This window comes from Sparus aurata, chromosome 8, assembly GCF_900880675.1.
Source record: "Sparus aurata chromosome 8, fSpaAur1.1, whole genome shotgun sequence".
In the NCBI taxonomy this organism is placed as follows: Eukaryota; Metazoa; Chordata; class Actinopteri; order Spariformes; family Sparidae; genus Sparus; species Sparus aurata.
In genome coordinates, this window is record NC_044194.1 from 8,936,942 (window position 1) to 8,962,166 (window position 25,225).

Here is a 25,225-nt window from a genome sequence, read left to right on the forward strand (position 1 = left end):
TGTTCCCCAGGTAGTTGACACCCTATCGGCTCCCTGGAGTACCACACATCAGATGCATCAGTGATGGAGCGCTTCGGGTGGAGATAAAACGATTTTGCATCTGGGGGACACTTGGAGATGTACTTTTTAAAACTGTTTACTGGACACAGAGGATCCCCGGGCCTGGCGAACATGAACCCTCGTAGGTTTTCCTTGTGTGGGTCGTTCGGATCTTTATGGTTTTTTGTCTGAGGATTATGCGCTAAGCTGACGTATTCAACGCCATGTTCGTCTCTTTGGATGACAAAAGATGTCATGGTTAGCTCACGGCTCCCCTTCCTGCCACGCCGAGCGAAACACAGCTGGATGTCAAACCACACCTTTCTGACGAGGCCGTTTTAACTGCCCATTTCGTGGTTTTCTTTGTGCTTATCTCGTCCTTGTCATCCTCTAATTCGTTCAATTCCTCCGGTGTCACCTCCTTGTGTCGCTTCTCCTTTTTCTTTTCATATTCTCTTCTCTCTTTTTCTTCTGCTGCATCCCAGTCTTCAAAGTTGTCAAACTCACCAAATAAATTAAAAGAAATGATAAAATCACTCATGTTTTTTCTGTCTTGCTGTTGATGTCTTGCTGTTGATGAATAAACTGTGAAATAACGTTGAGTCTCCATTGCCACGGTTACCATCTAGCGCTTGAGCCAGCGAAATAATTTAGAACTGTCATCAGGCAATTTGATGGAACGCCTTTCCTAGGTGTAAATTAAGTAAGGGATAATGCCCGACGAGGTGTTCATTAACAGAAATGAATCGGACGACGCGGAGGGGTGAACCGTCCGACGCGAAGCGGACCGCGAAGTCCGATTCATTTCTGTTAATGGACACCTCGAAGGGCATTATCCCGCTTATACCATGGTCACTTGCCAAAGAAAAGAAATTCGGACCATTCATTTACATTTTCATGCGTTTTACAATCAAAATATAAAGTTTTTCACAAGCCATAACTTAGTTTCCCTGGTAACGCCTGAGGGTTTGACTAATACCTGGAACAATCATTACTCTCCCGCAAGATTCTTATGCAACGGAAACGTTGTTCACTCCTCCAGTAAATAGGACGGATCATAGATACGACTTGGCAACGGGAGATATTCTAGTCCGCTCAGCGATGAGCCAGAAAGCTAACGCTATGCTAGCAAGATTCAAAGTCAATAACATTGCATACGGTTGACAAACAATAAATATAATTTGACAGTATGCTAGCTAACATGATTAGCTAGCTAACCAGTCATGTCATTGTCCCCAAATCAATAGCAAGATTTCCACGAACAAATGACCGGCCGTGTGTAACGTTACTGTGGCCGCAGCCTGAAGCAGAGAGCTGAACAGCGAACGGGATGTGAGATTATTTGCATATCAGTAAATTTAGAGGGGAAGTGAACTTTCTGCAGCTTGTGTGTTACAGTCGCCACCCTGTGGTGTTCAGAGGATAAGACACTGAAGGACTGACGGACTGCACTCAGTGCTGGAAATAAAATATTCAGATTTGATAAGCCAGCTAGCGCATTGATTTACAGCGGTGAACAGTCAATTTGACTGGAACTACTTAGTAGGTGTCCATATATCACTTTTTAACCTACACCCTACAGCCAATCAGAATCGAGTATTCACCCAGACCATGGTATAAAGCCTGTGTTTCACCCTCACTCTGTGTCTCCTCCATCTCTTGTGTTCCTGTACTTGTTCCCCACTCCTCGTATATCGTCTTTGTTCCTGTTTTGCTCGCCGCGGCTTGTAGTTTGTCATCAGTTTGTATTTCTCTTCAGTTTTGTCCTCAGACTTTCCTTGCTTGCCTTATGTTGTTTGCATTTTGAAATTTGGACTTTGGATATGTGCTTCATTAAAGTCTGCTTAAAGTTCTCTCTTCCTGCCTGCCCCTGTGTCTGAATTTGGGTCCTCACCATTTTGCAAAACGCAACAACTTTAGTCTTATAATTAGATGTTCGACTGTCTCACTCCAAATTCAATTACATTAACATACAATTGACACAGCTTAAAATCATTTTGTCTCATAAATAGGTGCCTGATCTCTTATTCATTCATTTTTTTTCTTTACATTCAGAACAATTGTTTATCCCTGTCACCCAAAGACAGGGAATTGTTGCTTCCCTGGTAATGATAAGCTCTCAAGATATATTTGTAAAAACTCAACAGTCGAGCAAAGTCAGCCAATCCTTTTTTTCTACAGACCACACCCGGACATAAACACAATTCTTGACAGGGTCTGACTGACAGAGACGGGGGTTACCATATAAGGTTTTTTTCTCCCAACACTGCCAACCTTTCTTTTTACCTCTCGTAACTTCCTCTCACAGTGAACACAAAAAACGGTTGGTAGTGGCACAAAAACTGTAGTCTAACTTTGTGGGTAAAAGCATTTTAATTCCGCTTTGCCTTACTGACATTTACCTCACCCCGTAATTTTCTGCTGCACCAACATAAAATGAGATCCAGACGGTCAATGCCTGCAGTTCATACAACCTGTTGAGGTGTTGCCCCACCCCGTGTTCCCCTTTGTTTGAACTCCTCCCCTCAGTTCATACCAAAGGGCTGGGGCAGGAAACTGCAACTTTCCACGTCTTGTTTTGACACAGCTTCAGTATGAACTAACTCCTGAACCTCTGTGCGAGAAACAACGTGAGGATATATGGTGAGTGGAAGCCTGCTTTTCAGGGAAAAGATGTGTGAAATGTTTGTCAGTGTCTTTATAACTTAAGGCTTGCTCTTGGTGAATATTAATACAACCATGTAATGATGGTGTACAAACAAAACCACAATATACGCAGTAACCACAATGTGGTGTACAAGAAGTGATAGCTCAGCAGTTATTAACACACTTCTCCCTATGATTCAGACTCCAGTTTCTCTTTCTCTTTTCAACAGGAGATGGCACTGCCGAGCCGCAAGACCAGGCTTGTTGGTGATGAAAGCTTGGAGAACTGGGAGCATGTCGGCTCTGGGGGATTTGGTGATGTCTACACGGCCAGGCACAAAAACTGGGGGTTTGATGTGGCCATTAAGATACCTCGCACTGATGTTGGGTAAATATATACATGTCTGCTCAAATGATTGATTCACTCTCACCCATACACACTTAAATATTTGTTCTATCTCATCTGCTTTCTCTGCACTCTTTCCAACACTCCCCTCCCTCTTTCTAGCTACAAAGAGGCCACTCTCATGGAAACGGTGGCCTGTGAGTTTGTGCTGAGGGTTTTGGGAATTTATCAGGGATGTACGCCGTTCAGCGGATCAATGCAACATGGAATAGTGATGGCGTTCATGAGAAGGGGGTCTGTTGAGTCCCTGCTGAAGAAGCTGTCAGACCCTCCACCGTGGCCCCTGGCCTTCCGCCTCGCCCATCAACTGGCTGCAGGCATGAACTTCCTCTATGTAAAGAAGCTTGTGCACCAAAACCTGAAGCCAAGCAATGTACTGCTGGCTGAAAACCTTGACGCCAGGGTAACCATAACTCTTGTGTTTTCATTCATACAGCTGATCTCATTGTTTGCTTAATGGTTTTGTTTTCCCTCTTACACTGTAGCTAGCAGACTTTGGTCTGTCCAGGGTTTCCACCAGTGCTTTGACCAGCAGCAGCGAGCAGACAGGAGAGACCGGATGCACATACAAGTACATGCCTCCTGAGGCTTTTGATGGTTCATATAAACCTGGCCGTGCTTTTGACATATACAGGTATACAGGTTAACATTATGAAAAGAATAAATATCGATATAAATACTACTGTATGATAAATCCTTAACATTTTAATTTAAATTGTATCACTTTCTTTATCTTAATCAGCTACGGTATCCTGCTCTGGGCTATTGTAACTGGTGAAGAGCCCTATCCAGGTATGTATAGTGGATTTTATCATCCCACCAGTCCTTCAGCTTGTGGACGTTTTTGTTACTCCAATTTATTAATCACAGATATTAACATCTATTTTTGTGTTTTGTTCGTTTGATCTCCTCTTTTTTATTTTCCTCATAATAGATCATTTTTAAACTAAGCTAACAATGTTACATTGTGAATTGGATACTGTTTATACATTATACACATATGTACACACAGGCAGGACTCCTGTTGTGCCGCTGAGGATCCCTTTGGGTGACAGACCTGACTGTAAAGACCTTGACCAGGTGAAGGGGAAGGTGGAGGGGTTGAAAGAGCTGGTTGGCCTCATGGAGAGATGCTGGTTGAGGATCCCGACAAGAGGCCTAAAATTTACGGTAGGTATTTTTTATAGTAATTTACAGTAAATGAACAGTGCTGCCATATGGGAATTTTTTCCAGTCAGAGCTGTACGTACCATTCAAAAGTTTGCTATCGCCTGATATGTTGACTTTTTTCTCCTTTCTTACAATAATTGCTATTTTCACACTGATGACATGCAAAATAAATCAGACACCAAATGAACTATGTACCTTTTAAAAAAGTTTTGAGCCCAAAAGTAGAATAATTCATGATGATTAAATGATTAAAACTTTCATTTAGCTTATTCCCCCACTTTTTCAAATGACAATGGAAAATAGTGTTTTACATCCATTTTGCGTTATGTAAATTTTTTTCCCAGATGAGGAAAGACCTAGTGATTCAGAGGTCCTTAAAGAAACTGAGGAAGTGTTCTCAAAGCACGCGCAGGATATTCATGATGCGGTCTTTGAAGTCATAAAAAGACTGGTACATCTCACCCATTTCATTTCAGAAAATCAAGTATAATGCTCACTAATTATTATGCATGATTTCATTCTTAATGATTAATTTTTTTGTCTGATGTATTCACATTTTCTTCCTGTGTTACCGTAGGATTCACGAAACAATATTCAACGTTCAGAGACAAGCGCTTCAAACCGTCGTCCTCCTCATCAGGCACCAGGTAGATCCTTCAGACCTCCTGTTGGTGGGTCAGGTGACTTTAAAGCAATATAATGCATAACATTTGGATTTTGTAGTTTGGTGCCACCACAATTTTGGTTCGCCAAGCACTGTTGTAAATATGAGCAGCATGATTATGATCAAAACTAGTGAGTCAACAACTTTAAGTGGTTTGTTACCTGTGACCCAAGTTACAAAGTGCAAGAACTGGCATTAGGAGCCCAGAATGGAAATGACAGACGCAATAAGATTATTTTCAAATGTTCATTTTCATATTGAATTATTCCTTTCAACAACTTTCCACAATAAAACGTGACGCTTCTTTCCTCTCTTTCAGAACAGTCAATGTCAATTGTTGAGGTGGACAAGCCAAGTCCAATGGCTCCGCATCCTCCAACACAGGTAAGCCAAATACATGTTTGCCTCACAGGAAACTGGCAACAAATTAACTAGCTTTTTTTAATCTGCTAGTTTCATTGATATGATACGATGAGGTCTAAAAATAAATAAAGTTTACGGTCAGACTTGAGATGCAACCACAGAAATGAAAAAAAAAAAACAGCCAGCAAAAAGAGAAATCAGGGATATTGTTTCATTCTAATTATATTATATGACTCTTTGTGTCGTTTATTGAAATGTAGCCTATATAATTTTGAAGGGAATGGGCATCACATATTAAAACATTCTGAAACAAGTGTATAGTAGCACCGATATGGTAAATTACAATATATGGACTGAGTTTTTTTCTTCTTCCATCAGGATGCATCCCATTCTTCTGCCAAACACATGACTGATGAAGAAAAAGGTGAGTATTTTTTCGTCACTATACTGATGCTCCACAGTTTGATTAAAATATAAGTTCTGTTTTGTTAATTTTACCTGTAATGTTATCAAAAGGAACTCAAATGAGCATCATATTGAATCTTATCAAGAGTCACATTATTAATTGCATGATGCTTTCTGTACATGTCGTCATTTTTTTTTTTTCAAACAGAAAAGTTTGTCGATGACAATAGGGCAGACTTAATTCAGGAAGTCACACTTGTCGTGAAGATAGCAGAGGACCTTAAAGACATGGTCAACCCTGAAACCTACGACAAGATTGCAGCGAAAGAGACAAGCCAGGACCAAATGAGACTGCTTTACAGGAGCGTATTAGATTCAGTGGGGAAGAAGGTTAAAGCAGCCTTCTACGACGCTCTCAAAAGAAATCATTACCACCTAGTGAAGAAACACGGTAAGATCTAAGATAAACATGTGTGATTACTCTATGAGTCGTGTAAGTTATCAAGTTTTAAATTTGACTTTCTTTATTTTTCCTCAGGTGGATTCTGAAGCAACAGTAGCCTCCCTGGATGTTATCACACACTGATAAAAGTAAATCTTAACAGTAAGCCTATGATAATAACAATTAAAAACAAAGTTTATCTCTTGACATGAATATATCAAGTTGTAAATTAGTCTACATTTGTTCAAAACACAATCATTTTGAATTTTTTCCCCTTAAAGCTGTATGTAAGTGGCTCAACAAATCTTCTTATGCAGAACCACACAACACACAATTTGCTCGTCGTATTTACTCTGCTCCAACTTCGCCCGTGTGGTGCATTCTGGGTACTTTTGGGCATTCTAGATACTTTGTGCCAACAGTCTCAGCACCGGCAGGGATGTTTTTTTCTTCCATGTAACGTTAATCAGACGGCGCAGCGTTTTCGGCTGCATGCAGAACACACCTGTGCAGTGTTAGCCGATAGCAAGGGGTTTTAGCCGTAAGTCAGACACTTCAGAGTTCCCAAATGCCAATGAACAGGGGGCAGCACGAGATGAGATGCATAGACGATCTCTGTGCTCGCTAGGTAGCACCAATCCCAACATGTAGCATACCGAAATGACAGGGAGAAACGCAGCTAAATGCCCATACCAAGCATTGCCACCAAAACCTAAAGAATATATTCCAGCTCAATAAAACGCTGCTACACTGATAAAAATATGGGGCTTGATCTACTTGACAAAAAGTAAGGCAACCTTTTGCAGCATTTTATCACGTAGATCAAACAAAAGTTGTCTTTGTATGTACATTACAACATTACAACATTAATTTTGCAAGTCATGTTAACTTACTCTTGCTGGTAAAGTCAACATTAATTTTGCTAGTAAAGTCAATTTAACAAGTTAAGGCAACTTATTTTTACAAGGGAAGTCAACCTAACACAATTGAGTTGACTTTGTTTGCAAAAGTAAGTTGACTTTACTTGCAAAATTAATGTTGTACAAGCAAAGACTACTCTTGTTTGATCTACAGGATAAAATGATGCAAAAAGTTGCCTCACTTTTTTTAAATAGATCAAGCCCCGTATTTTTATCAGTGCACGACCTCCCCCACCTCTCCTACTACGCTTTTATCTCGTATGAAGAAATTACTATATTTTATTCATTTGTATATGTACATATTCGTCAATGAATGTTTCTGATATATTTTTAATAAACTTTTTTGCTGTCTCCTCTTAACTTTGTCTGCTTTTTAGAGTCCGTACAAAGTAACATGGTGTGTAATCTTAATTATCAGCACCAGGCATGTGTACCATTGTTGATATTATGAAAGGGGGGAGGGGTCGCTGCTGGTTTCCACCAGTGATTGAGAGAGAGAGAGAGAGAGAGAGAGAGAGAAAGAGAGAGAGAGAGAGAGAGAGCGAGCGGGTAAGAGGCTTTTCTGGTTCAATTCCTCAGTAACTGTCACAAGCAGTCAGTCAGTCACCTGCAGATGATGGTGTCGAGGGCATCCCAGGCAACAAATTACTCTCCTGTCTGAGTTTAATGTACAGATTTGCCGTTGTTACTGTCACACCGAAACCATGTTCCTAACAATGATCTGATTGTGAAAAGCAAAACAGAACACATTTGTAAGGAGACTTGTGTGAAGACCTTTCAAACGAAAAAAAGAAAATCGCATTAAAAGACATGTATTCATGATTAATACTAAATGTCACAAAATAAAATAGAGTTATGTAATTCAATGCACTATAAAACATTATGGTAAAAATAAAAAGTAAAATGAAAAAGTATACCATGAGTTTGTGAATGTTTATATATTTCACTTAAGAATGGCGGGAAATCAGTTTTCAATTTTTTTCCCCCCCATAGCAACTCTATGGTTACAGCCCTGCCTTTACTAACAGTATTCTCCACATGTGAGTCTTTAAAAGGCTGTTTTATTACAATACTATGACAGAAAATAACATGCACAGGTGGCTAAAAAACGTTCCTAGCCTTTATATTGAACAATCAGTTACAACATGTTGCCCTTCACCGTTCCTCCTCCACACACATGGACACACGTCTCCCTCTCCTCTCTCTGGAGCCAAGCTTGCAGCCTAACAGTATTCTGGGATTTGACCTGTGTCTCATTCACAGCTCCGTCTCCTTGAGCTCTGCGAAAACACACACGCACACACACACATGCACCTCTACACCATGGTAATCCTCCGAGGGGGGAAAGTGTGTTCGAGTGTCATCTTGACCCAGCCTTCCCTTCCTCAGTCCTACTGCCTCACTCCACCCTACACACACCCATCTCACCCCACCCCATCCTGCATTAATGCTTCCAATCCTCTTTGTGGGAGAGTGACGTCTGCTACTGTCAGAAACAGAGTTAAGCTCAGCAGGCAATCGGGAGAACGGAAGGGAGAGAGAAGCTCCACAGCTAACTAAGCAGCGCTCTGCTCTGGGCCTCCAGGGGTGACGAATCTCTGCCACCTAAGCAAGACCTGGCTCTCCATTTCCCCAGCGACGGCTCGTGCCTCCAGCTAGGGAACCTACAGGTGTAATCAACTTCATCAACAGGTTAGCTGGAAACTCTGTGCCTCCTGTCTGAGGGCCTTAATGGCCTCAAACTCCAAGGATGACAGCTAATAAGGTGGAATACAAACTATTTTCCTGGCAAACAACATTATTTTGAAGGACTTTTGTTGCCAGCGCTGCTTTTGATTCTTTTAAAACGTGAATATACGCATTTCCAGCCATTTTGGTTCTCACTGCTGCTCCGGCCACAAAACAGATGGCAAGACAGCTTCCTCCCATGTCAGGTGTGTCTGAGAGGTGTTTGTGTGAGCATGCACTCAAAGCATTGTGGGTGTTTATGAATGCTTATAATTGAACAGCGTGTCTGCCGGGAGCTGCTGCTGTGACTTTTGTTTGTGTGCATGAAACAAGTCAGAAGTGCTTGAAGAGTGTGTGTGTGTGTGTGTGTGTGTGAGTGGTGGTGGGGCCCTGTGGACATCGTCGCCCTGGATTTCCTAGAGATGGAGGGTCATGCTTATGACCGGTTTGGAGAAGGGGAGAGGGACACTTATCAAATCGACTACCGCAGGATTGTAGGGGACATGGAACCAGCGCGTCCGCGCATCTCAAACCGAGATGGGGAGCAACCTCATCCCTACGGGGCCTATGTCCACCCAATGCCACATGGACATGGACACGAGACTGCAGCCCAGCGGTACAGCGCAACACGTATCCAAGCTGGATATGAACCAGAGAGGTCAGTCTCGGTCTGAAACTGCATATATTGTAAGGTCACGCAGAAATTATTGTGTGACGCCTGATTAACGTGTAAACATCTCCAGCAGCCACTGAGGTGTTTTCACTTTCTAGTAGCACTGGCTGTGCACTTTTACAAGCCCTTTTATCAGTTAACCGGGCAGCCAACCAAATCCTCTTACCTAATGTGCCGTCAGTCTCCATAGACAAGGACGGGCTCCTTTTGTCAGCGTTTCCTGTCTCGACCCCAACATTAGTAATAGGATCTTAGAGTGTTAGAAACAGAGGTCAGAAGAGAGAGGAGCAAAAGTCCACGCATGCTTTGCACAAGTACCTCCGGAAATAAATGGCCGGCTCATTTACTTTTAGTGACGACAGATTTATACACCCTGGGGATTTTTGATAGGATAGTCAAACTATTTATTAGAAAATTCAAAATCTAATAAGAACTATTGTCCATTCTAGTGCCATATCACAGATGTGAAGTTAGGATTCGCGATAACAATGTGTAACCTATTCGTTGCTATATTTTTCACCAAGTATTTGGACCTGTGTGTGTTTTAATACATTTCAGCATGGCCGACTATCTGATCAGTGGAGGCACAGGTTATGTTCCTGAAGATGGGTTAACGGCACAGCAGCTCTTTTCAATTGGCGATGGACTGACATACAAGTAAGAAAAAGTAGATACATGTACTGACTCATTTTACAGCCCTCTGCATGGCAATGTGCACTGACCCAAATGCATGTGCACACACGGTATGGGTGTATGAATGAGCACATACAAAAAAAACAAAAACATCAGAGTTACGCAATAGTCTTCCATGAAATGTTTAGTAATATCAGTAATGACACATCTGCTTGGGTTTTATATGGAGGATTATAATGAGTAATACTACTTTCGAGGATGACTTTGAGTGGTGTCACAGACATTAAAAGCAGTGTGTGTGTGTTTGTGTGTTTGTGTGTGTGTGTGTGTGTGTACCTATCAGTGTGTTAATGGGTGTCAGTGTAGTTTTCTTAATGGAGGCTATATGCAGGGGTTTATTATTGTGCAGAGGATAAATGCAGAAGGTTTCAGTGGCTGAGGCTGACAGATTATGTCTGTGCGCTGTCGGCGAAGTCAAAAAGCTGCTGCTTTGTAGAAATGGATACGTGCTGTTACACACTCACACACACACACACACACACACACACACACACTGGACTAAAGCTACACGATCCTCATTTAGGTTGATGGTTATTACGAGCAATATCGATTTTATTTACCTAATATTTTTCCAGTTCCAGTGCAAGATGCTCTCGTGCTCCTCTCTCTGACCAAATGTCTCTCTTCTGTTTTTCTTCTCTCAGTGACTTTTTGATCCTCCCTGGTTTCATAGACTTTACTTCTGATGAGGTGGTGAGTATCATCACAGCGTACAGGCCACACACTGCACACCGCTCCCTGGTGCACACTTATTCAGAGGTGATAGCACAAAGAATCTTGTCCGTGGGTAAACATAAACCGGAACGTTAGTCTGAGGGTGGGAATACTATGTCTTCTCTCTTTTGTTTTTTGTTGTTGCACTTCTGTTTATGTTAACACCACAAATGTTTTTTTTCTCGTATGCTGACAATAATTCACGAGCTATTCACACGCTTATGTTCCTCGGAGCGCGGGGTTGTTTATTTGGCTTGCTTTGTTTTCGTCTCTGTAAGCTCTGCTGGGACAGTAAATTAATTTCATGCCTGGGTCACGTGGTTTATCGCTTGATAGCAGGTGTTCAAAACAGACACACACACACCTGCGTCATCCAACACTCAGCAGGTGAGTTCAGCAAGTCGGACTCCTATGTTCCCAAACTGTGTTTTTTTTATTTATAGTCTCAGTACACTGCAAAATAAGAACAAAATCTAACTTTTTTTTTTTTTTTTGCAAATATGTGGCTTTAAAAGTAGTAAAATGTTGATTTATACTCCAGCATCAATGCAAACACCTTGAGGGCAATTTATAGTTTGTTCTACACCGCAAAAGCTCAAAAGTGAACTTGTAATTAAAAAAAAAAAAAAAACTCTTGTACCAAATGAAATAAAGATACACTATAAAAAAACATCAGATTATCATTTATTTACTTATTTCAAGCAAGAAACCCCTTTCATCAATTTCTTAAAAAACGTATTTTTGAGGGGGTTTTTTTCCAGTGTAGGCCACGCTTCCGATTATATTTTTGCTCTACGTGTCTATCAGTGTTTTAAGATCATAGTGTGACGTTTTTGTTCCCAAATGTACGACCTCTTTCAGGATCTAACCTCTGCACTAACAAGGAAGATAACCCTGAAGACACCTCTTATTTCATCTCCCATGGATACAGTCACAGAATCGTCCATGGCCATCGCAATGGCAGTGAGTACAGGCACTGCACAAGCCCGTACTTGCCCATCATAGCTAACAGCTGAGTTAATTGTCACCTTGCTCCACCATGTCGATTTCGCCGGAACAGTTTCTTTTCTGGGGGTGTTTTAAGTGATTTCTCCTCTCTGATTGGCTGGTTTCAGTTGATGGGTGGGATCGGAATAATTCATCATAACTGTACAGCTGAGTTCCAGGCCAACGAGGTGCGCAAAGTCAAGGTAAGATGGACGACAAGGTAACATGAACTTACATTAGACCGAGAGAGACAACTGTGACACTCCTCAGAATAATATACACTGAATGCCTGTTTAATTACCCAGCATTTTCTCCTCTCGCCAGAAATTTGAGCAGGGCTTCATCACAGACCCAGTGGTAATGAGTCCGCGGCACACAGTGGGGGACGTGTTGGAGGCGAAGATACGCCACGGTTTCTCTGGCATCCCTGTTACAGAGACCGGCAAGATGGACAGCAAGCTGGTGGGCATAGTCACCTCCCGAGACATAGACTTCCTGTCTGAAAAGGACCATGACAGACCGCTGGAGGAGGTGGGTGTTGTGTGTATATGAGAAGACTGATATATTGACATATACTGCATGTACTTTAGGGTTGAAATCAATGTGACCTCTTTTCTCATCCAGGCAATGACCAAAAGGGAAGATTTGGTCGTCGCACCCGCTGGGGTCACACTAAAAGAAGCAAATGATATTCTGCAACGTAGCAAAAAAGGTACATCTACGAAGGGGGTCACGCTGCTGTGGAGAGAGGTCACTGGCACTCGGACCCAGACACAGTTTGACACTCATTCAAAACTCTGACTCTCCTAGGCAAGCTCCCCATAGTGAATGACAGTGACGAGCTGGTCGCCATCATCGCGAGGACTGACCTGAAGAAGAACAGAGACTATCCTCTGGCCTCCAAGGACTCCCGCAAACAGCTGCTGTGCGGGGCTGCAATCGGTACGAGGGAGGACGACAAATACAGGCTGGACCTCCTCATGCAGGCTGGGGTGGACGTGGTCGTCCTGGTAGGATTTGACTGTTGACTTTGGTTTCTAATGTCGCAGCACTTGTCAGTCAGATAATCATCAGCATGTTGATACAGGAGGGGCACATGAGCTGTTTTTGGGCTTGTTTTTTTAATTTATCTTCATCTGTAAATTGAAACTACTTCTCTCTCTCTCTTTTTTTTTTCTCCAGGATTCCTCTCAGGGAAACTCAGTGTATCAAATCAACATGATACACTATATCAAACAGAAATATCCTGAACTACAGGTAGTTGGAGGAAATGGTAAGCTCGCGTCTTGACTCGGAGCCCTCCCCCTGCGTTTGCGCTGTGAAAACTGCCAGCAACCCGTCTCCCACACTGAGCTCTTTTTCTGTGCGTCTGTCTCTCTCTAGTGGTGACAGCTGCTCAGGCTAAAAACCTCATAGACGCTGGCGTGGATGCCCTGAGGGTTGGCATGGGTTGCGGCTCCATCTGTATCACCCAGGAAGGTACGATAAATAGTTCAGCGCTGCGAACGCCAGCCAAAGATAAGATAAGACGGACAGAAAATAATTTTAAATGTCATTAAGCTAAACCAGGGAGCAAGTTAATCTCAGTGGTATTGGCTGTATTTTGCTGCCAGCACACTTTATAATGCTCTTGTTCCTCAGTGATGGCATGTGGACGGCCCCAAGGTACATCGGTGTACAAGGTTGCAGAGTATGCCCGACGTTTTGGAGTGCCCGTAATCGCTGACGGAGGCATTCAGACTGTTGGACACGTGGTGAAGGCTCTGGCCCTGGGGGCATCTACAGGTGGAAAATGGCAAAAAAATTCTTCTGTTTCCTCGGGTCTTAATTTTAAAGGAGACCTGAGACCATGTGTTTTTTTCTACTTTACTTCAGTGTTTATTATAGGTTCTATAGGTACTCCTCCTGAAACGCCTCATCAGTAGTCTCGCCTTTAATTCTGTGACTCTGTGACATCATGATATGTCGCAGAGTCACACATTTGCATGATTTATGTCCAGCTGCCAGTTTGGAAAGTAAAACTTGATTTAACACAGCTGTTCTATTGTTGTTAGCGGTGCTGGCTCAGGCATGTGTGAGCTGACAGAGAATCAGAGAAGGCTGGGTATCAATTAGTGGTGCATAACTGCTGATGGAAAATTCCAATCATCTCACTGTTCTGCACTAGTTTTTTAAGAAAAGAGCAGGGTTTTGTTACTTTTCTTGCCTAATTGTTGTAAGCTTTTTGGCCTTTGCCTATTTTCATTCACAATCACTTCATCACAGTTCTTGTTTTCTCATATTTCTGCCCTCAGTGATGATGGGGTCGTTGCTGGCAGCAACCACTGAGGCTCCAGGAGAATATTTCTTTTCAGATGGCGTGCGTCTGAAAAAGTACAGAGGAATGGGCTCCTTGGATGCAATGGAGAAAAATAACAGTCAGAAACGCTACTTCAGGTATGGGAGTGGGGTTACAGAAACAACGTAAAAACTGAATGTTTCTTTACGTTGCAACTTATTGCTGTTTGGGCTGGATGGAGATGATATAACTTTCCTTTAAAACAGCGGGTTTTGGTCGCCACATACTCCGCTGGTATTGTCCACAGATCTCCTTAAATAATGCTTTTGGCGTGACATGAAAGATGCAAATAGTCCCAGGTGTCCTTAAAAATATACCCACCCATTCCCTTCCACTTGCTGATGTGAAAGTAGCTAACAAAGATATGTTGTAAACGTGGTACGCAATGTTAGCGACACATAACACACTAGACGTATCTGTGGTGCGCAGAAATGTTTTTAGCTAACATATTTTGGCGAGAGGCTGTATAAACACTTATTCTCTAAAAAATGTCATATTGACACATTCATCTCCTACTGTGTGTGAATTTGCGTCCAGTGAGGGGGACAAGGTGAAGGTCGCTCAAGGTGTTTCAGGATCAGTACAAGACAAAGGCTCCATCCATAAGTTTGTTCCTTACCTCATCGCTGGTATCCAACACGGCTGTCAGGACATAGGAGCCAAGAGTTTGTCTATTTTACGGTGAGTGTGAAACTGCGTGTGCATGTTTTATGTGTTTAGATTTTTTATTGCCTCAGGGCTTTCGTCTAGAATGAGCTGTGTGTCCTTGCACCAGGTCGATGATGTACTCCGGAGAGCTGAAGTTCGAGAAAAGAACCATGTCTGCTCAGATGGAAGGAGGAGTCCACGGCCTCCACTCGTAAGTCTGACTCCTGAATCCCTGTCTGTGATCTGCCCCTTTCTTCTGCAGCCTCTTTCTGTATTTTCCTTTCTGCTCCCTGAATGTTTTCTTCATGACACACGGATAATAAGCCTCCAAGTTTCACTTGTGTTCACAAACACTTTACTGTCAAATAGAATGGAATTAACCTGTCGTTAGCAGCAGCATCAAAATTGTCTTCTCTCTTCCTCTTTTCTTACCCATGCTATCACATTAGATATTCTTTTGTGCCATGTAAGTACATCCATGTTGTTATCACACCTCCATCTCTTCCTTTCATTCATTCATCTCCATCCAAGATTGTTATTTCTTAAAGAAGTGATACACGATCAAATCCCAGGAAACGCTTACATGCTTCTTTTTTCTTTCACATGTGTAGTTACGAAAAGCGGCTTTACTGAGGCGGGAGGGAGAGGGAACCCTCGATCAGGACCTAGCGTCCCGGCACCAGCAGCTATGAGCAGATGCACTGGCCGCATGTGATCTTACCACACACAGAGAGCTGTCGCTGCAGCACAACAACCACACCTTCTTGTTCTTGCCTGTCCCTTCTCTGATTCCTTCAAAGATAGATCAGGCACTTTAATCAGAGTCTGAAGTTCAAAGGAAAGCCATGCGCAGTCAAGTCACTTACGTGAACTCTCTGTCTTTCTCCAACGGTGTCCGGGGTGTAACAGGGGTAATGTAATTAACCATTCTGCTGATCCCTTTCAATGAGAAAACATGTCATCGCCTACTTTTGGAAAAGCTTATCATTGCTGCGTTGCACCCTGATACAAAATAGTACACAACATAAGAATCATTATATTTATTTTTGCAGGAAATCACTTTATTTACAAAGTAAAAGACACATAACAAAAGAAGACAGCAGCATCTTTCTGGCAAAAATGGTTTTTAAAGGTTTAAAAAGAGGAAAGAAACATGAAAGATAAATAGCTTTAATTTACCTCTCTGCTGATAATGAAAGCAGAATTCAGACATGTATATAACCTTGTATTATATGTATGGTCACATTTTATAGCCTGCGACTTTGTGTATCAAGCTAACCAAGCCAGGAACTGGAAACACGCAGCATGGTACAAATAGTAAAATAATGTTCTCATTATCTTCTTACTGCACTGACTGGATTTGGTTTAATGGTGCAATATGTAAGAATTGGCCACCTTGAATTCATCCCAACAAACAGGGGCAGCATATCGCCAGAGCCCCTGCTAACTGCTGCTAACCAGATTTTTGTTTTTTAAACATCCACGACTGTAGCTACTTCTATCTTAATTGCTCAGTTTTCCGTGCAGCTAGCCGGACGACCAATGGAGAAACAGTGTTTACAATGCAAGCACAGGAGCGTTGGACTGCTGGGACAAAGAGGTGTTCAGGACTGGTTATCATGCTACCTTCAGTACGTATCTCTTCAACATAGTACGTAGACAACTTTGATCTAATGTCAAACCTGTGGTTTCTTTAAATTCTGTTGGTAATTTGAGTTAATTTTGGAAAGTTTTAAACACATTTTCTTACACATTGCACCTTTAAGCAAATTCAATCGAATATCTCAGACGGGTGAAAATTTGGCTTGAACTTGATGGATGATCTGCTCTGATCGCCCTGCGTGTAATGAGCTCTCTGAATGTGCTGCACTGCTGCAGAAGGGACCAAAGTTTAGCGTCAGCCTTAAATCACACACATACATTTGTAGCAAGGAGCGCCTTAAAGGAGCAATCATCTGTAATCTCACTCCGGATTTTCCTCTGTTCAAATTACTGGATAACAACACACGTGAGTGACATCGATCTGAGTTTTATAAATACATACACCAGCCCCGTGTTTATATTGATTATACAACTGAGTTTGAGTCACATTGGCTAGACATGTTGTGATCTTCCATAATCTCATTTTGCAAAAAGCATTATTAATTACATGGCTATTATCTGTACATAATGCATGTTTAATAAATAGTTGTTGTTTTTCTAGACTCAGTATTTTAAAAATTAAATGGTGAGTCAATGAAATAGAGCTATGGAGTCAGTGGAGTAGTGTAGCAATAAACCAATTGCCAGAGATAGGTGTCTTTCTTCATAGAATTGTTGACCTAAAGTTGATTTACCAGTTTTCAATGTGATTGCTTATTGTGGGAGATACTCAAGGTTTCTGGTATTATGTTTAACTTGCAACCAATTATATGAGCTTTTGTGCTGGCTGACAGTTCTTACTTGCTGGTTACAGAAAATACAGAAAATATATGTTTTCTTCTGTCACCCACCCTAAGGAATTAAAAATTATATTTACTGTAAATAGTGTTGAATAAAGACAATTTTGATGAGCGCATTTTGGTACTGTTTAACATTTTTGACATATCTCTAGAAATACATGAAGGGGAAATGTGTCACCGATCATCTTGTCTTCTGTGTAGATGATTTTTCTCATCACAAGGGAGAGCAAGTTTCTTCATTACCACTAGAGGGCAGTATATTCAGAATTCATCCACATCAAGATCAACTCATTCTGTGCATCTGTGAATTTTCCTTGAATGTCCACATTTATTACATCACACACACACCCCATGTTTGAAAAAAATGCTGCAAACGTGCCCTCTTGGATGCCCCAATCGAAGAAAAAACATGAAAATGTGCCCTTAAGATTGCCTTTCCAGTGCTCTTTCTGCACGCTGGTGCCCTTTTTGTTTTTTTCACCTCTGCTCCTCAAACATCCTGAGTCCGCTGTCCACTGTTTAAAGCTTTTATTTAAGGGGGGGATATACTTCCATAATGCTGCTTAACCATCACAGATTTCAATTTTGAGCTCTTTCTGATGAATCTGATTTTAATAATTCCTCATATTGTTTATCACAGTCAATAAACCATGTCTACAACGGGGAAAAGGTCCAAACCACAACAGTACATAGACAATGTAAAATGAAACATATTGCTTGCCCACTTACAGTTGAAAAGGGCTCTCCTTTATATTCCTCTTATATACTCTTCATATTTATCTCTGCAGGATAGCTTTAAATATTAGAAAAAAACTCAACATGTCCCCTATACAAATATTAAAACTCTGTCTTAAGGTAGCTTCTTGATAGCATTCACGATCTAATAGACATTTGATTTTTAAATTCATGAATGTCTAACTGGAATTAGAAATTACATTAGAACACTTCAAAAATATTCAAATAATACTGCTGCAAAGAGAAGAGCTTCTTGAAGTTGCTAAAAGAATGTTATGATACCAGCCTTCAAAATCAAGTGTTGCATGGACAACCCTGATTCCAGAAAAGTTGGTATGCCGTGTAAAACAAATAAGTAGTAGGCGATTATTTGCTAAGCCTCTGTGACATATTTCTTAAAATCGAAAACAGTACAAAGACATTATATTTAACGTTTTGCCTCTTAAAACAAACAAACAACAAACAAGTGATAGTATCATGATTGGGTGTAAAAGGGGCTTCCTCAAAAGGCTTAGTTGTTGTTCTCAATCAATGATTGGGCGAGGTTCACCACTATGTGAAACACACTGCTGTATAAAGGATATCACGACATTATGAACAGTTTCCCATTGTATTTACATCTTACACAGAGTTCCAAGTTTTTTGGAATCAGGGTTGTATAAAATATCAACAGTACAGTATTTATACAAAATAGGTCTGGTCTACATATTGTCTCAATGATGTCCATTCCCCTTTCATTGGTTCAGGTAATTATTTTCCACTGTATAACTTTAATAATATACAATTGAATCCCTCCATCTAACCTAATCAAAGTCTGCTATTTTTGTACAGTATGATGTACGTTCCAATCACAACTGGACCTTAACTTTCTATAAATCAATTGTGTCACTGCAAACACTCAGAGCATCAATTTGTTTGCACACGTTGACAAACTCTGCCTGTACGGCCAGATCCCATTCCAGCTGTTTGCTTTCACTCAGGTGTTTAGTTCCTGCCAGTCGGCCAGATCCTTGGCTGCCCTGGGAAGCCAAGCTCAGGGTCCGGTAACGCTTGTGGTAAGAAAGGGGGGGTATTGCTCGTGGGTGGCTACTCTGGGCAAAGTTATGACCTCTGTTGGCCCAGGAATGTGAGCGCAGGTTTCCGGTCTCCTTGGAAATGCTACACAGACCCTGAGTTGAGCCAGAGTCACTCCCTTTCCAATCCCATTGCTGTGGGGACATTGGTGGATTGTTGTGAGATGTCGAAGAAACATGAGGCTGGGAAGGTCTAGAACCAGACAGGGTGTTGTCTTGATCCACATCTCCACAGGAAGAGGTACGGTATAGGGCATTTTGCACAGAGCTAGGCCCTTGCTTTGACATACCATGGCTCGGAGAGCTCAAAGAGTGACTGGAGGAAGCATGGAATAACCTTGGCAAACCAAAGATACTGTGAGAGAACAGGGATTCATTGAACAGAGCCTGGTCAATGCTGCGGGACAAGTTTATTGGAGATGGGGGTCGCAGGTCCACAGTAGAGTCAGTCTCTAGTCGTAAGCTATCCAATGACGATGGCTGAGACTCAACCACATTTTTAGGCTGGCGAGGTGGGCTTGGAGGTGAAGGTAGAGGTAGCAAAGTGGTCCGACTTTGGCTGGACTTGGGGACACAGTCTAGACCATTTCCGGGAGGATCCACTATTGAGAAAAGAGGAAGAGCCTCTGACTGTCCCTTAGTGATGACATCACAGACCACCAGCTTTTCCTGCTTATTCTGGGACCAGGAATCGTGAGAGGAGAGGACAGGGGAATTGGCACCTGTTTGAGAGGGCAGGGTGAACCCTCGTGAAGGGGAGCCGCAGGAGAGGCGCGACCAAGATCCTGGCCGAGGGTGACTTATCGTTTTGATCGAGGAGTTGTTGTGACAGAATAGAGGATGTGTACCAATGAGAGACAACCCTAGACACACCCCAATCTCACAGATCCTACAGCCAACCTGATAGCCCCACCAGGGCCAAGGCTCGAAACCATAGCCATCAACCCCACCCAAACCAAGAGCATGCAGGATCCCATAAAGCTGGAGGCCTCCACACCCTAACAAACACAAAGAGGCCCCTACTCCAGCTCCTGCTGCCCTACCCCAGTCTTCCAGTTTGGCAAAGGGGCAACTTGTGGGTCGCATCACTTCAGGAGATCCTCCACTCTCTCCATTGTCGTTCAGCCTGTAGATGTGTTTTGTGTCGACTTGAATTAAGCAGTAAAAGATGAGATAGGAGAATGAAAGTAAGATAGTGAGACATACAAACACACCCTGAGGGAATAGCAGGATCACAGTTGGCAGGTTGTGGAAGAGTTGGAGCATGCCAACGCACCCTAGAGAGACTCCAGAGTAAAACAGGGACAGACAGAATAACAGGCAAGGCCTAGGCAAGACTGAGAATGAGGTGGACTTAGCAAGTGGGAAAGAAAGACGCATGCTTGGGCGTAAGGACAGGAGTAGGATTGCCAGGGAGAAGGCTGAGATCAAACAGGGGAAGGGAAGTTCAGAGAGAAGCAGAGAGCCCAAAGGGGGAAGACGTTCTTGATGATTGTAAGCATCGTAGAGCAAACGAAAAGCTTGGATCCCTGCAAATGCAAGGAGGAACATGTGCAGCAGGGTGAGGTAGGGGATTCCTGGGGGACACCGTAGAGGCAGGCCTAACAGGCAGACCACAGAGATGAGGCCAAATACAGTGAAGACAGACCCCAGGCCATAGATGTGTGCTTCCCATGCAAATCCCCAGGTGGCGAGGGCAGAGTTCCAGTCCGAATACAGAGGGACGAAAAGGGCAGGGCTGAGAGCCTGAGAGGGCTGCAGGGACTCGTCGGGAGTAAGATCATCTGGGTAGGTGGGACTCCAGGAGTTGTTTGATGTTTTGCAAGTTGTGGCCGATGTAGCTTTGTTACCATCAAGCGAGAACATGCTACTGGTCTTCGAGATCTGCGGGTCTTCATCTTTGGAGTCATCTGTAAAGCAAGCACAATAAAAAATAAACATTACAGAGTTATCCATAGTGTCAACAGAGAACCAAAAAATAGAACATTAAATACAGACATAATCTCAAGTTAAAGAGACCATGCCTACACCCTGAAATCCGGTGATGAATATGCTAAGCATTACCAGCAGGTAAGACATGGTAGCCTTGTCATCATGGGCAGATGTTAGCAAGACATGTTAGCATTTTGCTCAAGCCTCAGCTGTGCCCAAAATACAGCCCAACTTTGCTGCTATTGCGGCTCTGTACTCCTAATATTGTATGTTTGGTCTTGAGTTACGTATTATTTGGTCATTTTAATTATAATGACATCAATTTAGATGAACCAGCATAATAGTCTAACTAATGCACACAAGCCAAAGTAAATTAGATCCACAGTCTATATAGTCAAAGGGAGAGCAGGGGAGAATCTGCCATGTGTGGAGTTAATCCATAATAAAACAGAGCAGGCTTGTAACTGGGAATGCCTAACTGGGTCACAGAGAGAGCGGGAGCATGAGCACATAGTGTGTATGTGTACGTGTAGGAGAGAGATGTGTGTGTTGATTAGCCAGTATTGACCTCATTGCTGCTCTCATTTTGTGTGGCTATTATTAAGCATAGTCAAAAGGTATTGTGCTGTCATGAATGTTGCATGCATTCAATGTGAATGTACAGAAGTATTTAACTTTCACATTTGCCTGGGATTGTGTAGCCAATAAATAATGTAGCATGTCATTCTCCAGTGAAACTACATTCAGTATGTGCTGTATGGATCCACTAGGATCAGGGAACCTACTGGATAAAAATGGTATGTGTCCTATTGCTGGTCCTCCATTAGTAGTGAAGTGATTTTGTCAATGCGGAAACAGCAAACAAACAGTGAGAGATTTCTAACATAGCTCTGTCAAAGACCCCCTCCCCCTTTTTCTTGTGTACACAACACATCATTTACTTTGACAAGTGAGCGCCATCGCGTATGTTTACTGCCAATACTGCATGTGCAGGTGTGCGCCACATTATCCAGTAACCTTTGGATGCGGGCAGTCAACATCGGCTGTAATGGAAATTAAATGTTGTGTTGTGTGTCACAGGATACTGGAGGAATGAGTGGGAGAATCTGTTCTTTGAAGGATTGAGAGAGCATGACAGGGGAGCGCGGGTGGCAGAAAGGAGATTTTTTTAAGGAGAGTGAAAGCTTGGGGGGAGTGAAGTGATGCAAAGCATTCTGTGAATGTAAAACAACTGCATCTGCCAGCAGAATACATATCACAAACACTGCAGTCACACATAGAATCTATTTTAAGGATTAAATGAGGGCAACACTATAATTCCTGCCAACCTCAATGGGCCAAATGTGACATGGGTTGATTGTTAATTGGTGTCAGGTTAAGTAAAGGATTTATACATTTCATTTAATTCTTGGAAGGATTCTTACCTTTATTTTCTTCAACGCTGACAGCTCCTTCATGTAAAATTGGATCTGTAATATCACTCAATACACCTTTGGTCTCTTTTGCTGGGACAGACCCCTCTTGTGTCTTTTCCTGTGTGACAACAGAAGGGCCTGTGGTCCATCCCCAACTGCCAGTAGGTACTAGTGTAGTAGTACGCTCAGGACTGGGCCCAGGTCCAGCAGGCAGTGCTGAAGTGGAGTCCCAGACTGATGGAATCGAGCCAGACAGAAGAAAAGGTAACTGGCTATCAGTAGTATTATCCTGCGAGTCTGGGAATGGTGCCTCATTCTCTGCAGTTTGTTTTGATTGCAAGAAAGATCCAGTCCTTAATGTTTGTTGTTCCTGGGTAGGTTGAGGTTGTGCAATCGCCTTGGTGGAGGCGTCTTCTGTTGCACCTGTGGTTCTGGATATGATAAGTCCCTTCTCCTCAGAATAACTAGGAGATGTCTCTGTGCTCTCCTGTAAATCAGTGTATTCCCCAATCACACCTCGGCTGTCTGATTCCTCATATGACGATAAAGGCCAACTTAAAGGTAGCCCAAAGAAGTCAACATTCTCAGTTCCCCCCGCTGCCAAGACAGATCCATGAGGTCTCTTTAGGGGCTGTGTGTCGGAGTCTGACTCTTGTGTTTCCCTGACAGTCTCTCTGTCAAAGGCTATGACGTGAAGAGAGAGAGGCAAGGAGAGGGGGAGAAGAAGATAAAGATTCCACAGAGAGTGCATGGCGAGGGTCTACAAACTCCGCCGCAAAGTCACATGCTCTAGATTTCGAGGGGTGTTGTCCAATCACATGTTTGACGGATCTGTAACCTCAGGTCTCTGGGGATCTCATGCCCGACACACCTGGAGAAAACAAAAGGGAGGTAAATCACATTCAAAATGCAATTAGCATCGCTAGGATGCCTGCACACGTGGGGTGAGTACTAAAATGCAAACACAGCATATGGTAAACCACTGAGGTAAATGAAAACATTACCTTGAAAACCCCACACCCTTTCTCCTATAAAGTCCTGTCACACACACACACACACACACGCACACGCACACACACACACACACACACACACACACACACACACACACACACACACACAGTACTAATGTCAGTGTGCAAAGATCCATTCATCTTGTTGCCGGTCTCGTTTCAGCTTCTTACCTCATCAACAGCCCACTCCGCTGCAGCTTCTTTAAACATATATGCTGCTCTGTGTCGCTGCATGCCTGCAGTCTCTCTCTGCGTAGCACTCTGTGTCCTCTCATGCTCACTGTGCTGTGCCCCTCTTCTCTCCATCAGACGGTCGACACATGGGACAGACCCCACCTCCTCCAGACAACCCCCGTTGTCCCACACCCGCTGCGCTGACCTGACAGTGAGTTTGACTGTTTGCACAATCCCATTCTGCTACATCTGACGCATCATCCACACAGCACAGTATCATCTCTGTTGTAGTTGCATAGGAACCATACTGCCGTAACTGTGGACACATCCCTCTGGTGTGTGTGATGCATTGGATGTGATTGAGTGTTTGGTATGGTTGTAGGAGAGAAGAGAAGAGAAGAGAAGAGAAGAGAAGAGAAGAGAAGAGAATTACAGAAAAGAAAAAGAAAAGAAAATTGTGCGGAATAGGAGAAAAAAAGGCATAAATATGTCGTAAGGACCAAAGCACGCTCATCAGCCAGCAGGCGTGCAGCACCCTGCATTAAACTAACCAGGTCTACAGATCAATAAATGCCTTTGAGTGTAATTTACAGCTGAGGCTGTGAAGCAACCATCACGTGAACAACTCAGTTTGAAACATGCCAAGAACAGTAAATGAAGCAGAAGATTCTCTTTGAATAGCACACATGCATAATGAATGATGGCGGTTATTTGTGTGCATGTATACCTCTGGACCGAGTTGATGCTCTTTTTGGCAAAGGATTACTCACCATAAGTCCATGATTGCCACTCGTGACCTTGATGCCATGTCAAATTATTGTGGCAAGAGCTCTTTTTGATGGCGCCATGATACCTTCTTTCTTTTCCTCTTTACAATGTTATTAGACTTGTTCACGTGTGCTGTTTTTTATCCAATGGGGGAAATCCAGTAGCCTCGTGGCCTAATTCAATTCCCAAGGATGGTTCTAAAATAGACACTGATCCACATACCTTTGGATGCATTTAGAGTCAGGAAGTTTAAAGAACAGCACACTTATGAGCTCTCTCTGTCTGGCTGATGTAAGGGTCTGAAAAGTCTGCTTTAAACTCTCACTGACCGATGCTGAATTAGCTGGGCACAGAGATTATTACCGCGTAGGCATTCTGCCAAATGCACATCGATTCTTCCTCTGTCCAAAGAATTTCGATAAATACGGATCAAATGTATCCCACACAAATCTGCCAAACATATATTTAGCACAACACGCAAAGACATAAAGGCTGGTCCTGTATGCCAAGAAGGATTTTGGCTGTGACAGCAAATATCACAGCCAATAACAAAGAGAACAGTTTACTCGATGGCTCCCAAATTTCATTTTTTCTGTACACAAAAAAGAGGCCTTTTGAAGTGATTGAAATTCAGATTCTCAAAAGCAAAGATTAAAAGACTTTGAGGTTTTTTTTCTGATCGTTCACACAATCAGTCGGTGCTGAAGATAGGAACTTCCCGAGGGGTGTGGTTAACCCGCTGTCTGATGAGGACACAGGAAAGCACCAACCCAGCCGTGACTAAAGGGACTGGAAAGGAACAATGACAGGCCAAACATATGAGCTCAGAGAGGGACGC

At 42.7% G+C, this 25,225-nt stretch overlaps 3 protein-coding genes across 6 annotated transcripts; 2 read left to right on the top strand and 1 right to left on the bottom strand.

Annotated features, from left to right (window-relative positions):
• The first annotated feature begins 4,123 nt into the window (after positions 1 to 4,123).
• Positions 4,124 to 6,295, top strand: LOC115586813 (uncharacterized). The gene is made up of 7 exons (XM_030426185.1): positions 4,124 to 4,261; positions 4,606 to 4,712; positions 4,839 to 4,908; positions 5,245 to 5,309; positions 5,667 to 5,712; positions 5,902 to 6,144; positions 6,232 to 6,295. The coding sequence occupies exons 1-7, from the start codon at positions 4,222 to 4,224 to the stop codon at positions 6,240 to 6,242; spliced, it is 582 nt and encodes a 193-aa protein (XP_030282045.1). The 5' UTR covers positions 4,124 to 4,221; the 3' UTR covers positions 6,243 to 6,295.
• Positions 6,296 to 8,463: 2,168 nt separating this feature from the next.
• On the top strand, positions 8,464 to 17,391 carry impdh1a (IMP (inosine 5'-monophosphate) dehydrogenase 1a). 2 transcript variants are annotated; one of them, XM_030426692.1, is made up of 16 exons: positions 8,464 to 9,441; positions 10,015 to 10,113; positions 10,794 to 10,842; positions 11,725 to 11,826; positions 11,979 to 12,053; positions 12,175 to 12,381; positions 12,475 to 12,562; positions 12,661 to 12,860; positions 13,033 to 13,123; positions 13,234 to 13,329; positions 13,492 to 13,635; positions 14,145 to 14,286; positions 14,726 to 14,869; positions 14,964 to 15,047; positions 15,286 to 15,302; positions 15,448 to 17,391. In XM_030426692.1, the coding sequence occupies exons 1-16, from the start codon at positions 9,206 to 9,208 to the stop codon at positions 15,549 to 15,551; spliced, it is 1,878 nt and encodes a 625-aa protein (XP_030282552.1). In that variant the 5' UTR covers positions 8,464 to 9,205; the 3' UTR covers positions 15,552 to 17,391. The 2 variants fall into 2 exon arrangements, with proteins under 2 accessions (XP_030282552.1, XP_030282553.1); XM_030426693.1 differs by lacking the exon at positions 15,286 to 15,302.
• On the bottom strand, positions 15,862 to 24,502 carry prrt4a (proline rich transmembrane protein 4a). 3 transcript variants are annotated; one of them, XM_030426691.1, is made up of 3 exons: positions 24,390 to 24,502; positions 22,442 to 23,303; positions 15,862 to 20,995 (listed from the first exon to the last, which is right to left on the bottom strand). In XM_030426691.1, the coding sequence occupies exons 2-3, from the start codon at positions 23,181 to 23,183 to the stop codon at positions 18,882 to 18,884; spliced, it is 2,856 nt and encodes a 951-aa protein (XP_030282551.1). In that variant the 5' UTR covers positions 23,184 to 23,303; positions 24,390 to 24,502; the 3' UTR covers positions 15,862 to 18,881. The 3 variants fall into 3 exon arrangements, with proteins under 3 accessions (XP_030282551.1, XP_030282549.1, XP_030282550.1); XM_030426689.1 differs by lacking the exon at positions 24,390 to 24,502 and adding an exon at positions 23,617 to 24,015; XM_030426690.1 differs by lacking the exon at positions 24,390 to 24,502 and adding an exon at positions 23,437 to 23,526.
• Positions 24,503 to 25,225: the final 723 nt, after the last annotated feature.

Bases quoted from the DNA above. Each gene is read 5' to 3' on its own strand.
- LOC115586813 (XM_030426185.1), top strand. From the start codon at position 4,222: ATGCTGGTTGAGGATCCCGACAAGAGGCCTAAAATTTACG. The intron at 5,310-5,666 runs GTAAGCCAAATA...TTCTTCCATCAG, and splicing joins CTCCGCATCCTCCAACACAG to GATGCATCCCATTCTTCTGC. The intron at 5,713-5,901 runs GTGAGTATTTTT...TTTTTCAAACAG, and splicing joins CATGACTGATGAAGAAAAAG to AAAAGTTTGTCGATGACAAT.
- impdh1a (XM_030426692.1), top strand. From the start codon at position 9,206: ATGGAGGGTCATGCTTATGACCGGTTTGGAGAAGGGGAGAGGGACACT. The intron at 12,861-13,032 runs GTAGGATTTGAC...TTTTTTCTCCAG, and splicing joins GGGTGGACGTGGTCGTCCTG to GATTCCTCTCAGGGAAACTC. The intron at 14,870-14,963 runs GTGAGTGTGAAA...TCCTTGCACCAG, and splicing joins AAGAGTTTGTCTATTTTACG to GTCGATGATGTACTCCGGAG.
- prrt4a (XM_030426691.1), bottom strand. From the start codon at position 23,183: ATGCACTCTCTGTGGAATCTTTATCTTCTTCTCCCCCTCTCCTTGCCT. The intron at 20,996-22,441 runs GTAAGAATCCTT...CTTGCTTTACAG, and splicing joins CAGCGTTGAAGAAAATAAAG to ATGACTCCAAAGATGAAGAC.